The 16,923-nt window shown below is 40.1% G+C and overlaps 1 protein-coding gene across 10 annotated transcripts in view; it reads right to left on the reverse strand.

Annotated features, from left to right (window-relative positions):
* Positions 1 to 16,664, reverse strand: part of WAC (WW domain containing adaptor with coiled-coil) — a 90,596-nt gene extending 73,932 nt beyond the window's left edge. For 5 of the 10 annotated variants that reach the window (XM_017535461.2, XM_017535460.2, XM_017535453.2 and 2 more), the window contains exons 1-3: positions 15,822 to 16,269; positions 15,399 to 15,435; positions 13,654 to 13,867 (exon numbers count right to left, since the gene is read on the reverse strand). In XM_017535461.2, coding sequence (XP_017390950.1) covers positions 13,654 to 13,867; positions 15,399 to 15,435; positions 15,822 to 15,862 — 292 coding nt within the window. In that variant the 5' untranslated portion in view covers positions 15,863 to 16,269. Of the gene's footprint in view, positions 1 to 13,653; positions 13,868 to 15,398; positions 15,436 to 15,539; positions 15,707 to 15,821; positions 16,270 to 16,432 lie in introns of those variants that run through there. The other 5 variants (XM_017535463.2, XM_017535454.2, XM_017535456.2 and 2 more) reach the window with 4 other exon arrangements.
* Positions 16,665 to 16,923: the final 259 nt, after the last annotated feature.

A 16,923-nucleotide genomic window follows, 5' to 3' on the forward strand; every position in this document is an offset into this window, starting at 1 on the left:
CGAGATGGCGCCATTGCACTCCAGCCTGGGTAACAAGAGCGAAACTCCGTCTCAAAAAAAAAAAAAGAAAGGTGGACTTGGGTAATGGTGGCTCACAAAACTTAATTTATTTTTTTGAGATGGAGTCTCGCACTGTGGCCCAGGCCGGAGTGCAGTAGCATGACCTTGGCTCACTGCAACCTCCGCCTCCCGGGTTCAAGCAATTCTCCTGCCTCAGCCTCCCAAGTAGCTGGGATTACAGGCACCCACCACCAGGCTAAGCTAATTTTTTCTATTTTTAGTAGAGACAGGATTTCACTGTGTTGGCCAGGCTGGTCTTGAACTCCTGACCTCATGATCCACCCGCCTCAGCCTCCAAGTGCTGGAATTACAGGAATGAGCTACTGCGCACAACCAAAACTTAAACTCCTTAAACTTCTAAGTTTTATCTACACGCCAAAAATCTAGTCTGAGATGTTAACTTTCTGGCATGGACCTAATTAGTTCTTTTCATTTCAGTGTCCTCTTATGTACATTAAATAAGAACATTTCTCTGATAAGTATATATGGAAGCAGAGAGAAAAAATAATTGGACAACTGTCATTAATACAACATAAGATGCATAAAATTTACGCTTTAAGAGTTAATGACTTAAGGAGTATGTTTAACTTTGTAGTTAAAATTTTTACTCAGATATAAGGAATTAGACAACAGACCTGTAAACAAGACATTTTAATATTTTAAAACAGGGCAATGAGTTCTAGAAGTTGCCCCTAATCACAGGAGAAAAGAATCAAGGACAACTTTCCAGGCATTACTCAGGACAGGGAATATTCAAGTTAGAAAAAGATTTAGGAAGATTATCTATAGAACATTAAGTGGTAGGCCTGGAAATCCAAGGAGCAATAGTAGAAGCATGAGGTACCCACAGCTATACCCAGGTAGGGTTTGAAAACTGAGAAAGCAGCAAAGACAGAACATCTCAGGAAACAGTAACTTGCAGTTGCAGAGCTCAAGAATGAGATTAAAACAGCAGTACAGAAAGGAAAACCAACATCACAAAAAACCAAGAAGTTGGCCAAATGTGATGGCTCACACCTATAATCCCAGCACTGTGGGATGCTGAGGCAAGAGGATCGCTTAAGGCCAGGAGTTCAAGACCAGCCTGGGAACATGGCAAAACTCCGTCTCTATAAAAAATATAAAAATTAGCCAGGAATAGTGCCATAGGGCTCAACTAATTGGGAGGGTGAGTCAAGAGGATCACCTGAGCCCAGGAATTTTTTTGAGTCTGCAGTGACCTGTGATCACGCCACCGCACTCCAGCCTGGGCAACAGTGCAAGACTCTGCCTCAAACCCAAAACAAAACCAAAAAAACTACAAAGATTAAGTTTCTTAGCTGTACTAGCCATATTTCAAATGTTCAAGATACATGTGGCTACCACACTGGACAGCTCGGACAGCAATCATTTTCAACCACACATTTGACAGAGCTAACCTAGACTTGTATTCCCAAATACAAACAGATAACTATCAACAGCAAGCATCTGAGGAACCCAGTAACATGGATATGATGCACCAAACTCAAGAGAAGACCTTCTGAGGAGATTTGAGAAGTTTTAGGTCTAAGGATAAAGAAGGAAAAACCCAGAACTTTCAAGCTGGGTGGCAGAGTAAACTAGAAGTCATACATCCCAATGGTTATCTACCTACAAAAAAGAACTAGGTCTGATATCAGCTTCTCATTTCTAACACTGAATGAATGGTAATCAGCATTTTAGAAATAACTTCAGGGAAAAAAAAGATTCAAGGATAAATGGTTTTTGAATATAGCCAAAAGATCATTTATTCAGATATGAAAACAAAATGAAGATATTCTCAATACGCAAAGGCTTAGAATACCATTCACAAAAAAAGTTTTAAGTCTGTTTTTTCTTTTGAGATGGATTCTCACTCCTGTTGCCCAAGCTGGATGGAGTACAGTGGCGTGATCCTGGCTCCCTGCAACCTCCATCCGGGCTCAAGCCATTCTCCTGTCTCAGCCTCCCAAGTAGCTGGGCTTACAGGCGCACGACACCACACTTAGCTAATTTTTGTATTTTTAGCAGATATGGGGTTTCACCATGTTGGCCAGGCTGGTCTCAAACTCCTGACCTGGCAATCCACCCACCTCAGCCTCCTGAAGTGCTGGGATTACAGGCATGAGCCACCAGGGCTGGCCAAAAGTTCTAAGTCTTTAAGCAAACATATATAACACATAAAGCAAAAAAAAAATGCTTTTAAAAATGAGAAATGAAATCAACTACGCTGGAAAATTATCCCATCTGTCAGAAAATGCTATATCAAAAATATAAAAGACATCCTACACAATTATCCATTATATAATTAAAGAGCTTGATCTATCGACAGAGATCTTTGTACCCAACATGAAATACATTTTAAAATATCCAAAAAATACCGAAAAAGTATCCAGAGATAATAAAAATCCTAATTCCAAAAAGCCAAAAAAATTAGTATATAACAGAAAGCCTAACAGTGATTTAGAAAACTGATTCATTTGGACTTTTAAAACACCCTTAATAAATCTGGGTTTAAAAAAAGACAAAACTGAAATTACATTTAGGCTTGAATAAAAAATGAGATGACTCTTCAACTTTGCATCAAAACCTATGCAATATGAACAAAGCAGCAAAGTTTACAAAATTTACATATTTAAATAATATATAAAATTGGTCAAACTCAAAGGGGAGAGGAGTTTAAGAATCTAAGTACTTTATTCAGTTTTTCTAAAACAATTAACACTGGTATTTATTTAACAGCTATATAAAAAAGGAACTCTCATAATTACATAAAAATATAAAATTAAGGTAGTTTACAGTTAACTTAGTATCTTTTTAAAAAATCAAAGTATCATAACTGAGATTCAGATATCTGTGCATATATTAAATACGAATGCTTAGGAGACTGACAAGGAGCCAGCAGGCAGCGGAACAGAAACCAGCCCCAATAACCATACAAAAGGCTGAAGGCAGCAGAACAGTACTTCCAGCCGCCTGTCACACTCTGTACCCCAACTTCCCTAGCTTTCTTCCATTACAATGAATATTTTCACAATCAACAGGCACACAATTCTATAAAGTTACAATTATTAAATGCAGAAATATCTTATCATGATCCTCTCTTCATCTTAGTCAAAGTATTCCAGGATAACATAATTCACTAGTATTGCTTTTTTAGCTACCAGAAAAAATTAGTTCTATGAATATAGAACAGGTCAGAACCTTTCAGAAGATGCCAACAATAAGTCATGTTCTTTTGGCACACTGTCATACAAAGTCAGAAGTAATCAAAGCCTACACAGAAAGACTAGCACTATCTAAATATATCAACCACACACATTCTAAATTTCCTTTAAAATGCAAATACTAAGGGTAAACTTTAAGACATCTTTTCTTAACACTTAAGGTCAGCCAAAGTATCTCTACTAACTTGGGGGAAGACTATTTTTCAAACCAAGATAAAAGCTAAATGAAGTTTACCACTGAATTGTCTCAGGACAGCTTTATGCTAGAGACCAAGGGCTGTGGGGGAAATGCAGTACCTAAGTAATATCTAAAGTAACACAAGTGGCTCCAGATACTACCCAATATTTAACTGGCCTGTCCAATTAGAAACTTCTCTACTGCGGGGCATTAGATCCCCTTGCCACAGGATACTAAGTTAGCTATTTAATAGCAATTACTTACAGATCTTAATACTATCCGTGAATCTAGAAGGTGACAAAGAAGAAAATTATTTGAAATAAAAACATATTACATGATTTGGCAAATAATCTCTCCAATAACCATATTGTTAATGATATAACTCACATTCCTTAATGTCCACTTCAGAGTACCTCCTCCCTTCTGTGGACTCTCCCTAAACCTGCAGTTTATAAATATTTAAATTAACCCAGTGATTATTTAAAAAAATTTTTTTTTTTTTGAGACAGTTTTTTTTGAGACTCTTGTTGCCCAGGGTGGCGTGCATGGCACAATGTTGGCTGGCTGTAATCTCCCCCTCCTGGGTTTTCAAGCAATTCTCCTACCTCAGCCTCCTGAGTAGCTGGGATTACAGCCATGCACCACCACGCCCGACTAATTTTGTATTTTCAGTAAAGACAGGGTTTCTCCATGTTACTCAGGCTGGTCTCAAACTCTCAACCTTAGGGGATCTGCCCGCCTTGGCTTCCCAAAGTGCTGGGATTACAGGTGTGAGCTACCACGCCCAGCCTAAAAATTCAGTTTTCTAGGCTCCATCAACTATTGCTTTGATTCTGGGTTATTGGGATGGAGTCAAGTTGTAACTTTAAAAGCTTCTCAGGGGAGCCTAATAAGCAGCCTAATTTGGGAACCATTACTCTAAACTTGCATTGCTTTTTTGTTTTGTTTTCGAGACAGTCTCACTTTGTCATGCAGATTGGAGTGCAGTGATACAATCCTGGGTTTAAGCGATTCTACAGCCTCAGCCTCCTGAATAGCTGGGATTACAGGCGTGTGCCACCACACCCAGCTAATTTTTGTATTTTTAGTACAGACAGTTTCCCCATGTTGCCCAGGCTGGTCTCAAACTCCTAAACTCAGGTGATCTGCCTGCCTTGGCCTCCCAAAGTGTTGGGATTACAGGCGTGACCCACCACGCCTGGTGGTTTTCTATTTTTTAACCTTTATATCTATCCCTCAAAATAGATAACTGCAAAGTCCTGGAGATGGGCAAGTGGCAAGTTAGAATATTCCTGCAGCCCCCATCACGTAGCTCTCATTTGGCAAACTGTCCAGCATGTTTCTTCCTAACTCTAAAAAAAGCAAGCAGCAGCAGCTTTAGAAATAGCTACAGGTTGCTAATCTGACACTAAATATAATCATAGGAATAAAAGCAAGCCTAATAATCTACTCTATCACAGCCTGGGCACTGAGGTAAAATGCTTTAGAAGTGTTATATATACACAATTTCATCTAACCCCACAACAATCCTACAGAGATGAACACAAACACTCAGAAATTAAGTAGCATGTAAGGTCACCTAGCTATGAGTGTCTTAACCTAAACACAAACCTAACTGAAAAATGACTTTCCTAATTAGCTAAAAATATAAAGAAGGTATTAATATTCCCTGAGCCCCAAATGAAAAATAATTCTAAACTCAGTCCTCTAAGACTGATAGTTAATACCAAGTATTTGTTTAATCCACTACACAAACAGGAATACAAGCTTTTAAAAAAAGGGAAAACACAATGCAAAACACTTTTACAAAAAATCTGTAAAGAAGCTGTGCTCAGTGGCTCACACCTGTAATCCCAGCACTTTGGGAGTCTGAGGAGAATGATCACATGAGGCCAAGAGTCTGAGACCAGCCTGGCCACCATCTCAACTAAAAATACAAAAATTAGCTGGGTGTGGTGGAGCGCACCTGTACTCCCAGCTATTTGGGTGGCAGGAAAATCACTCAAACTGCGAAAGTGAGTTTGCAGTGAGCTGATATTGCGCCACTGTACTCCAGCCTGGGTTGACAGAGTGAGACCCTGCCTTGAACAGCAACAACAACAACAAACAAACAAACAATTCTGGAAAGATTACAGAATACTAATTTTATGGCGTAAGAATGTCTTCCATGAAAACTAATGATTAACTCTAAATGAGAAGACACAAGGCCACTTTGTTTTTCTCCTTTTCTCAGCATTTCCTAATTTTTCTACAATGAATGTGTACTAACAAAATTTTAGTTATGTAAGCACTACATATCTCTAGGACCCATTATTTCCAATCTTGCTGTATATAAATATGGCATTTCAGAAATCAAGCATACAAAAAACTTTCTTTAGAAAAATAAAAATACGTGTAAAAGCCAGACAGGCCAACAAGGTGATCACATTCTTCAGAACTACACTGTCCAGTTCAATAACCATCACTCACATGTGGCAGTTAAACACATGAAATGTGACTTGTCTGGGCTATACATGTTAAACAGACACTGGATTTCAAAGGCCTTGTACAAAAAATGGAACGTAAAATTTGTCATTAATAGTTTTTAAAGTATCAATTACATGTTGAAATATTTTTGATACATTAGGTCAAATAAAATACACTAAAATTCCTTCTTACTTTTTAAGCTACTAGAAAAGTACACATACAGTTTGCATTTGTGGCTAACATATTTCTACCGAATGATGCTGCTATAGAACCTTGTTAACAAAGTGATGCATAGGCATCATCCAAGATCTTGTTAAAAGGCAGATCTTTGGGCCCTACCCCAGAATTGTTGACTATAACAGTATCTCCGGGTGCTTAGTATACACATTGAAGTTTGAGGACCGCTAATCCAAAATACTGTAATTTCATTCCCCTTAAATTACAACAATCCTAGTATTTTTTAATCTATCCATTTAGTGAAATGCTATAAAGTTTCAGGCACTATTCCAGGCAACAGGAATACAAGATGGATAAAAACATTAAAACTCTCACTTCCTCTTTTGGTGGAGCTTATATTTCACAAAAGGCAAGCAAACAAAATCTAAAATACAGTCAGTTCTACAATAACATTTGTTTGAAATATACAAATTTGTTTGAAAGCTACTGATATATCAGAAAACAGTAAATTTCCCACTTACGTGTATTTTCATCTATGAGAAACACTAGCTACACCAAGATGCACAGGAATTCGCAAGGCACAGACACACAGCTCAAACATCTAACAGCTTAGTTCGTTATGAATTATGAGTCAGATCGATCCACATTTGGTGTTACAACTTTCTGTCTCATATCAGGTAACTTCCATCCATCACTTCACAGTAATTCATGAGCTGCAACCCTTCTGGTGGATGGCCACTTCCACAAGAAGTCAGGTCTTAGTCAAAGTAAAGTGCCATTTATTGGGATGTTAAGGTATTCCTTAACCATTTTATATGTATAAAACTAGGTTACCATTTTTTTAGGTTCCTATCTTTTTAAAATGTGTCACTGACAATATTTTTGGTTACTGTGCTCCTAACCCCATTTTCCCCATAAATCCTCTGGTATAATTCTGCATAGCACAGTGACTCTCAGGAATGTCCCTATCGTATTATGGCAAAATGACTATAAGTAAATCACAACAGGTCACCTTCATACAAGGAATGAATAAGCAGGGGCAAGGAAAGAATTATGAGAATGACTGTTTCAGAATGTTCAGGAAGGGCAGAGAAGGCCCTGTGAGAGGGTGACACTTAAGCAGACACATTACTGAAGTGAGTACACTAGGAAAAACATAAAGGAACATAATGTGTAGCACCCCCAAGACAGAAACGAACTTCTGCCTGCAGGGCCAGTATGGAGAGAGTAGCAAAAACAGCAGAAGAGATGTAGAAGAGGCTGAAAAAATACCCAGACACCAGATTACACAGGATCTATCATAAGCCTTGCTAAGAAACAGGGAGTCACTGGAGGGCTGCGAGCCTGAGAGAGCTATAAGGCGACTGGCATTTTAACTGGATCACTCTGGCTTCTGTGTGGGGAAACAATTATATAAAGCAAAATGGACTCAGAAACACCCAGGAGGCTCTTGCAGAATTCAAGCTAAGAAAAGGTGGTAGCCAGAACTAAAATGATACAGTATTGAGTATGAGTCTTATTTGGAGTATAATTCACGTAAAATTTTATGTGAAGAGACTTCCTTTACAGTTTCAACAAAAGTAGGCTAAATACTTCATGTATATTATGATTTCATCAGTAGAACAGGAATAATACTAATCAGCCTATTTCAAAGGACTACTACGGAATTAGATGAGAAACAAACAGAAACCCTTTGAAAATTATAAAGCATTATACAAATCCTGAGAAAGACTGTTCACATATTTGCCAGCCTCAAATAACTGGTTTTGCTGGTAGGTGGAGGTTGTAGTGAGGTGAGTTGAAGATCGTGCCACTGCACTCCAGCTTGGGCAGAAGTGCCTCCAAAAAATTTAAAAAAAAAAAAACCTCCTCACGAAAATCGCTTTTGTAATGATTAAATTGACAATGAGTTATGTTTAGTGCCTGGTATAGCATCCTAAATGCCCAGCTTATTTCCATCTTCACTTTTTCCAGCATCGTAACAAAATAATGCACTATCCCTAAATGATTCTGCACTAAATATAAGTTAACAGATTAGAATATATAAATTTTCTGTGAATTATAGACCAAAACCCTGGTTATATTACACCAGAAATTTTAAATACATCTTGCACAACTAGAAAACAGTTCAATTAAGACTGTCTTAAAGGATCTAAGTGAACTCATTCCAAAATATTCTTATCATCGTAAAACAGAAATACCATTAAATCATAAACACATAATGATCTCTCTAAAAATATAAAAAATGTGTGATGAGAAGCCCTATGACAAATGAGTTGGTACTACTGTTCAAATTTAACAATTTACATGCACAGATGCTTACATCAGGCACTGTTTTCTAAAATTAAAAAAGAAAAAAACAAAAAAACCACTAAAGAGTTGCAGCATTAAGACTGCTACTCCTTCAATCTTATTCCATTTCTCTTGAAATGGAATATGTTTGCTGTGTTTTCTCAACTGACCAATGAAAATCCAATGCAAACATTTCTGCATAGTTTATTACAACATCACAAAACATGAATCAATGAAAAAGGTCATGTGTCACTATTTTTACTAGACAAAAGGAATACTTAACATTAGTCAATAGCATTGCTAAAATACAAATACTAGTATATTAGGTTACATGCAATATTTCCATTCTTTGTAAACAAGTCTATAAATATGAGAGATTAAGAGAATGGACTTTTCCTAGTGAAATTTGTATCACGCTTCTATGTCAAAACTTATTTTGGAAGATAAAACACTAATGTGACAACTGGGCCTAGAACTACACAAATACATTTTATCAACATACAGTAATTTGACAAGATATAACCACTGAGGGAAGATGAATGAAGATATTAGGAGGATAAAAGCAAAAACACCTTCAAACTAATTCATGCCATGGTAAACACCACCAAATAAGCTTTCAATACCCAAGGTGTTTCATCTCTGCCAGTGTATAAGTTACCAGAGTTAAAGAACTAGTTTCCAGACTCAAGTCTGTCGTGATTTGTTCAATTTTTAAAAAATTTTCCCTCATTTGTAAAACTGTAAAATAAGGATACTATCTGTTGTCTTCCTATGTCGATATCAAAAGCGATTGTTAATTTGTATAGTACTTCCTGTACATTTCTAATGTTAGTAATTTCTAATATTACTAATGCAAAGCGTATTTCAAAGTCATCTAAATAACTATAAGACCATGTTGCTCAACTGCCAGTCTATTATTCAATGTGAAAGACTCAAGTGTTACTAAATTATGTAAAAAACTATGACAAGACCAATTATCCCCAAATAATCACTTCTAATTCCTTCAAAATGTTACTATTAACCTTTGTTTGAAAATTAGCGAAATGAAATACATTTCCAAATTTTTCCAAAGATATAGTTAAATGACAAGATAAAAACTTCCCTGTAGGCCAAGTGTGGAGGCTCACACCTATAATCCCAGCACTTTGAGAGGCCGAGGCAGGCAGATCACTTGAGGTTTGAGATGAGCCTTGCCAACATGTTGAAACCCCATTTCTACTCAAATGCAAAAATTAGTCAAGCATGGTGGCGCATGTTTGTAATCCCAGCAGCTTGGGATGTGGAGGCAGGAGGATCACTTGAATCCAGGAGACGGAGGTTGCAGTGAGCCGGGATGGCACCACTGCACTCCAACCTGGGTGACCCTGTCTCAAAAAAAAAAAAAAAAAAAAAAAAAAAAAAAAAAAAAAAAAAAAAAACACCCCACAAACACACACATATGCAAAACCTAATGATTGTACCTTAAGGTTTTTGCTTTTGGTTACTTTAAACAAAAGATTGCATATTTATAGACATATCAGAGAATATATAAAAATAACTAATTTCACGAAGAAACCTTTCAATTATACCCTTAATTCAATTAAACCTTTCAATTATACCTCTTTTAAATTTACAACAGACAATATTTCCTTTAATAAATCCTAAAGGATAAAATCTCTAACTCTTTAAACTATACATGCTGTTAGCAACATCAAGCTCATTTTAACTAATGAAATGGTTTTTAGGAGTAAAATCCCTCACAATCCCTGACTTCTCATTTTTTACACTGTATCTGAAAGCCCTTTTATATATTACTTCCAAACAATCATTTCTCAATGAAATCCAAGATGCTAAGAAATCTAGCTTACTGAAAAATGCGGTGATGCCAGTAAAGCCTAAGGAAAACATAAATACACTTTACAAGTTCCACATTTGTTTAACTTGCTTTGTAAAATCCAAGTTACAAATCATAGCACACAGGTTCTCATTTAGTAAAGAAAATCATTAAACAAATCCTAAAATGAAAAAATTGGAAATTAAGTAGTTCAATAAACAATACAGTAAGTAACCTGCTATTACCTTAAGTTTTTTACATGCTGAAAGCTTAGATAATCCTACTTACTTGCATTTGATTGTTTGATAATGGTCTTGAATTTATATATTTTTGTTCTTTTTTTCTTTTTCTTGTTTCAAATACGCAGGTCTCACTGTCAACCCAGGCTAGAGTGCAGTGGTGCAACCACAGCTGTTAACCTCAAACTCCTGGGCTCAAGCAATCATCCCACCTCAGCCTCCCAAGGAACTGGGATTACAGGCAGGCATCATCACATCCAGCTAATTAAAAAAAAATTTTTTTAGAGACTTTTTTTTAGAGACAGGGTCTTGCTATGTTGCCAAGTCTAGTCTCAAACTCCTGGCTTCAAAGGACCCTGCCATCTCAGCCTCCCAAGCAACCAGGATTACAAGAGATGAGCAGCAGCACCTGGGTGAATTATTTTTGTTGTTGTTGTTGTTGTTGTTGTTGAAGATAGGATCTCACTCGGGCACCTAGGCTGGAGTGCAGTGACACCATCTCAGGTCACTGCAACCTCCGCCTCCCAGGTTCAAGTGATTCTCCTGCCTGAGCCTCCCTAGTAGCTGGAATTACAGACACTCATCATCGCATCCGGCTAATTTTTGTATTTTTAGTACAGAAGGGGTTTCACCCTGTTGACCAGGCTGGTCTCAAACTCCTGACCTCAGGTGATCTGCCCACCTTTGCCTCCTAAACTGCTGAGACTACAGGTGTGAGCCACCACTCCCAGCCTGAATTCATTTTTAAAGATAGAAATCTAAAGGAGTTCATAATGCCAGCAATAAAAGTCATACATACACACTTTTAACATCTTAGCACCAAACACATCATTAGCAATAAAGCAGACTCCAGAAGTCAAATTATAATGACTAAATAGCTCAGTATTAAATGAGGAAAAACCACCATTTTACATTTTTTAAAGACAGTATAGTATCAAAGATGTATAGCTCATGGTGTTATTTCTACTTAATATAAAGGAATATGGCATCCAGGTATATTAGAGATGGTACAGACAGGAATGGAATTACAGTATTAGTTGGAAGACTCCAGAAGACAAGCAGCTAGAAAGACATCAAGTTTCTTGCAAATCAAGCTAAAGAAAGATCAGGAAAGATGCAAATTTCTAAAAACAAAAAGCTAACAAGTACCTGGAGTTCAGGCAGGTCGGACAATGAATAATCAAAGTGAAGAAAAAAATGGGTACAGTAAAAGTGGCTAAAACACCACTAGCTCTCAAGAATCAAAGCACTTAAGAATAGCTTCAAGGCCAGGATCACATCTTAATGAGTATCACACAGAGTAGATCCCCCAGGTTTGCTGAATGAGTAACAGAATGTTCTTGGGATTATTTCACCTGTAAAAGAAGTGGCTGAACAACGTTTGCTGGAACTGTTTGAAAGCATTTACAAAGTAAGTTTGACTGCAAAACTGACTACTTGGCATTCGGGGATAACCTGGATCATAGTCACTAAAATCAGGGCCATTTGTAAGAAGATGAGATGCCATACCCTATTTTGTTACAATCACCAAATTTTACAAAATAAAGTACAGTTATAAGTACAACCAGTACCTGCTCTCCATGAGCTAACATCTGAAATGAAATCCGCTATAGAAGAGTGACTGACAGATAGTACCATCTCAGACTTTCTCAGGGTTTATGTAACACTATGGAAAACTTACCCACCAAACTGAAAACTTTAAGAGCTTAATTTTGCAACCCAATAACCTCTAACACTTTAATAATCAAATATACCTGCTACTACAGTTACAAAAATGTGGTTTTTATTTGCATAAATAACTCTAAGCTGTAACTAAATTCAATAGAGTACTTTCTCCTCATCCAAATTATTCAATCCCAGTGTAATCTCTTCTGACTAGTATTTTCTCAAACCAGTAATTATGTAGAGGAAGCCAATGTTTCTTGATATATGATCACACTGAATAAAGCTGATTTCTGTCAAGGAACCAGAAGATGCAAGGTATTTTTTTAAAGTAAGCAAAGTATTGAGGAACTAGTTGCCAATAGGGGCAAAAAGCCACATAGTACTTTATTGAGTTTCTTTGGAAGCTTTTAATATGGTAAATCTGCTTAACATATGTTATCTCCTTAAGCAATATGTTACAGTACGAGAAAATATAGACGTCTTTAATTACTTTATTGAAACTGGATGCTTCTGACATGAAATGTAATTCTGGCAAATTTAGGGCAAATTAAGTCTGGAAGTAGTTACTGAGTTGGTTTTGTTTACTTATTCTCATCCTCCTACCACAAAGAGCTTATACAAACTTATAATTGAAGGTACAGCATTGTGCAAAATAAATCACATTAACTTTTAAAAAGAATAGTTCAATAAATAAGGTATAAAAATCACATCACCAAAAATGGAGAATACTGAAAATAAAATGTTTACAACAAAAAGCAAGAATGTATTCTCTAAGTCACAAATAATTTTTTAGATCTGGGAACTATCCTGAAAAAACATACTATCATTGTAACGAGAAGAGAGATCTGAACACCTTAAAAAGTAACAAACTGGAGCAGCAATAAGGATCTCAAAATAAACTGAAATCTTTACTTAAAAAGGGGAAGGTTCCTTTATTGGAAAAATGTCCTGCATTTTCCCCATCCTTAAGAAAGCATGTTTTAAACTATACTTATAAATTCATTTCCTTATTATCAGACACTAAAGTCCACTTTTAATTTTTTTGTTATGGAGTCTCGCTCTGTCGCCCAGGCTAGAGCACAGTGGAACGATCTCAGGCTCACTGTGACCTCCACCTCCCAGGTTCAAGTGATTCTCTTGCCTCCGCCTCCTGAGTAGCTGGGACTACAGGTGTCTGCCACCCCAAGCCTAGCTAACTTTTATATTTTTAGTAGAGACAAGTTTTCACGTGTTGGCCAGGCTGGTCTCGAACTCCTGACCTCAAGTGATCTGCCCACCTCGGCCTCCCAAGTGCTGAGATTACAGGCATGAGCCACCATGCCTGGCCTTAAGATTCCACTTTTTAGATGCTCACATCAGCATCTTATTTCTACAGTAACTTGTTTAGAGTAAAGGGAAAGGAAAAAAAAAACTGATAGTAGTAAAATATTTTAATGACATAACCACAGTAATTTCAAGCTAGAAATACTACTGCTGCCTGTTTTACATACAGCTACTGTGAAAGATATATGTCAAAGTTTCAACAAGAAAGCTACTCACCACCATCCCTCTCTCTAACTCTGTGAGTATGCACATTTTTGGCCTTACTGTGACCTGTGCTGTCACTGTATTTGTTTTCAGGACTATCAGATCTCCGCAACATTTTATTTGGTGGTGAAGGATCTGCGGCGTCTCGCATCTTTTCATGTCTGTGATCACCGCTACTGGGGTGACTCTTTGATGAATATTTAAGTGCCTGTAAAACATCACCCCCCCAAAAACAGAGAGAAAGAATTGAAACCTTAAACTTAACTCCAGAAACTAATTTAAACATAAATTTTGGTGTATTAACGTCATTAAATTTTATGAACTTAAATTTCCACTTTGAATTCTGCTCTATTCTTCAAAGTTTCTCAGACAAAACCTAATGCTTAAGTGTTACAGTAACACTCCTGATACATATCATAATACTAAATGTTAAAAAAAAAAAAAAAAAAAAAAAAAAAAAAAATCACTCCATTATCTTGTAACTAAATTTAAATCAAACCACCTTGGCACACTGATTCTGGGGGAAAAAAAATCTGGGAATATTTAAAATCACTTTTTGAAAGTTTGGTCAGAGGAAAACTAGAAATTCAATACTACTGCAATCAATTTCTGCTCTACAACTGATATGCACAAGCACATGAATAAGCACACGCATATTTCTGCAAATCTACCAAAAAAAAAAAACAAAAACAAAAACAAAAAAACCCACACACCAGTTTCTCCAATTCTATGATTCAAATAAAACATTTCAGACCTAACTTCCTTACTCTTACAGGTGTGGGAAACAATTTTAAGGTATAAAAATATTGACCAATACACTAACGTGAGTACTATTTCTAAACAAGCATAATGTACTCAAAATAATGGTTTAGCTTTATTCCAACATATCTTAAAACCACCATGATGTACTAGTCTGCTGCAATGTGTAATTAGTTATGCTTTGGAGGGCAGATTCAATAAGGTTTAATTTTTGACATATCCAATGTTTTACACATCAGAGAACAGTGTTTTCAAATTCAGCTGTATAACACAGGAATCAGGTTAGAAACCTGCTCTCTGATCCTTTAAAATGTAGAAAGAATTTCTGTAGTCATGTGATGGTTAACAATCATTTATGATGTTTCCCTCCTGAAAACTGGGGCCACTTCTATCATAATCCTTAGAACTCCACAGGCAACGACTGCAGTAACAAAAAGGAACCCACCTACCTAGAACCACCTACATCAGAATGAATTATCCAAGTACCGAAAAATCTCAATTCTTACAGAAACAAAAGCACACATCTTTTACTTGTACAGCAATTAAGTATACCAGAAATATTAAAAGGGGAAATAGTACTTTTTAACCGCTTAAAAGTTGTAAGTCATTTAGCTATTTATCCTTCACTGAATGTTGATGCCTTTATTAACTTCCAGTTCCCCAACACAATAAATAATTAAGCCTCGGAAGTCACCTATCATCTCATCCCATCGATTCCTTCACCCGCAAATAATCGAGTCAGGTCTTCCTGGCTGCAAATGATTCTTTTTTTCCTAAATCAGCGAACTTCCTCCAGTCACCTGTCAAAATAAGTCACTAAACCTTGCTGGTGAGGGCCAAAGGCACCAAACCCCGAATTTTAAGGGGACCCGCGGTGCTGGTTTCGAATGTGTTACACCGAAGGGCCTGTAGCGACTTCTGAGGCCTGCGCTCGAGTAGCAGTCCCTCCCTTCCCCCTTCGGCCCCTTCCAAACCCTCCACCCGGCCTCGATTGGTACCTGGTAAGGCTGCGAGTCCCCCCTCCGGTCGTGACAGCTGAAAAACAGGAAGAGAAAGCAGAGACATAAGACAAGGCGTGGGTGGGGGGCCAGGGAGGAAGAAAATGGGTCCCCCATCGCCCCTCCCCGCGGGAGACCTACCCAGCGCCCCGGCGCCGAGCCCGGCGCGCACAAGGCGCAAACCCGGAGCCTCCGGGAGGGCCGGGGAGGGCGAAACGCCGCGCAGCCCGGCCCCCGCTCCCCGCCACACTCCGTCCCTGCCAGCCCGCCCGCGCGGCTGCTCCTCCTCCCCAACCCGATCCGGATCAGGGTTAACAACAAAAATGGCGGCCCGGCCAGCTCCAGATAAGGAGGAACAGCCCCCCCGCCGCCGCCGCCCCCCGCCGCCGCCGCCGCCCGGCCCGAAACGAAAAGACAATTTACCCATCACTGAGTCTCTGCTGTTTCCTCGCATACATTACCATCAATGCCCGGCCTGTGAGTGTGTGTCGGGGAGGGGGGAGAGCGGCCGCGAGAGGCGGGCGGGCGGGCGAGCAGGCGGCGGCGGGCGGCGGGCAGCCCCGGCACCTGGGCCCGGCGCGCCCTCGGCGACTCTCAGCACCTCCCAGTTACTGGCGCCGGCGCTCCCGGGCCATCTCCCTCCGTCGACACCACGCTCACTCTCAGCAGGGGCAGCGGCGCCAACTACACGGCGGCAGCGCGAACCGGGGGGAGGGGGGCAAGAAGATGCGTCCGGCTCAGCCCCGCGGAGAGCGACTGCCTCCTTCGCCTTCTCCTCCTCCTGCTCCGCCGCCTCCTCCCCTCCTCCCCCCGCCGCCGCTGCCGCCGCCGCTGCCGCCGCCTGGTCCTTCTCCTTCTCCTCCACCTCCTCCCGCCGCCGCTGGTGCCGCCGCTGCCGCTCCACCAACTACATCCGGGCAACTCGGACGCTCCCGCCTTCGGGAAACCTCGGCAGTTTCCGCTGCGCCCCTCCTCTCCCACCCTCGGCCTTCCTCCCCGCCCCGCGCGGGTCCAGAACGCCGCCCTCGGCAAACCTCCGTTGGCCCCGGCCTCTTTTCTCCTCTGAGGCCTGGCTCTCCTCCTCGCGACCTGTCAGCCCTTTATTTCTTTTCCTCACTCGCGAGTCCGGCCGCCGCCGTTTCCGTTTAGGGATAGTCTCGCTCGGGCGCCCGCTCGAGCCTGGTCCCAGGGGCTCCGGGCTGCGCGGGGAGGGAGCCGCCTTCCGGAAGAGGACTGTGGGGCGCGAGGGAAGCCATCGCGGACTTAATAAGGGAGGCTGCGGCGGCTGCGCGTGCGCCCAGAGGCGCCGCGGGAGGGGGTACCCTCGGGCGAGCTCTCCGGCCGCGGCCCCCGCCTCTGTGGGCTCCGGAGGAGAGGTGGGAAACCCCCTGGCGAGACAGCGGGCGGACGCTTCCGATGAGCCGCCTGGTCTGCAGCCTTGGAAGCCACGCTGTGGGTAGGAGGGAGCGTGCTCCAGCGCCCTCGGGCCGCTGCTGGAAGCCGGAACCAAGCCCGGGCCGCTGCC

This window comes from Cebus imitator, unplaced genomic scaffold, assembly GCF_001604975.1.
Source record: "Cebus imitator isolate Cc_AM_T3 unplaced genomic scaffold, Cebus_imitator-1.0 Scaffold92, whole genome shotgun sequence".
NCBI classification, from domain to species: Eukaryota; Metazoa; Chordata; class Mammalia; order Primates; family Cebidae; genus Cebus; species Cebus imitator.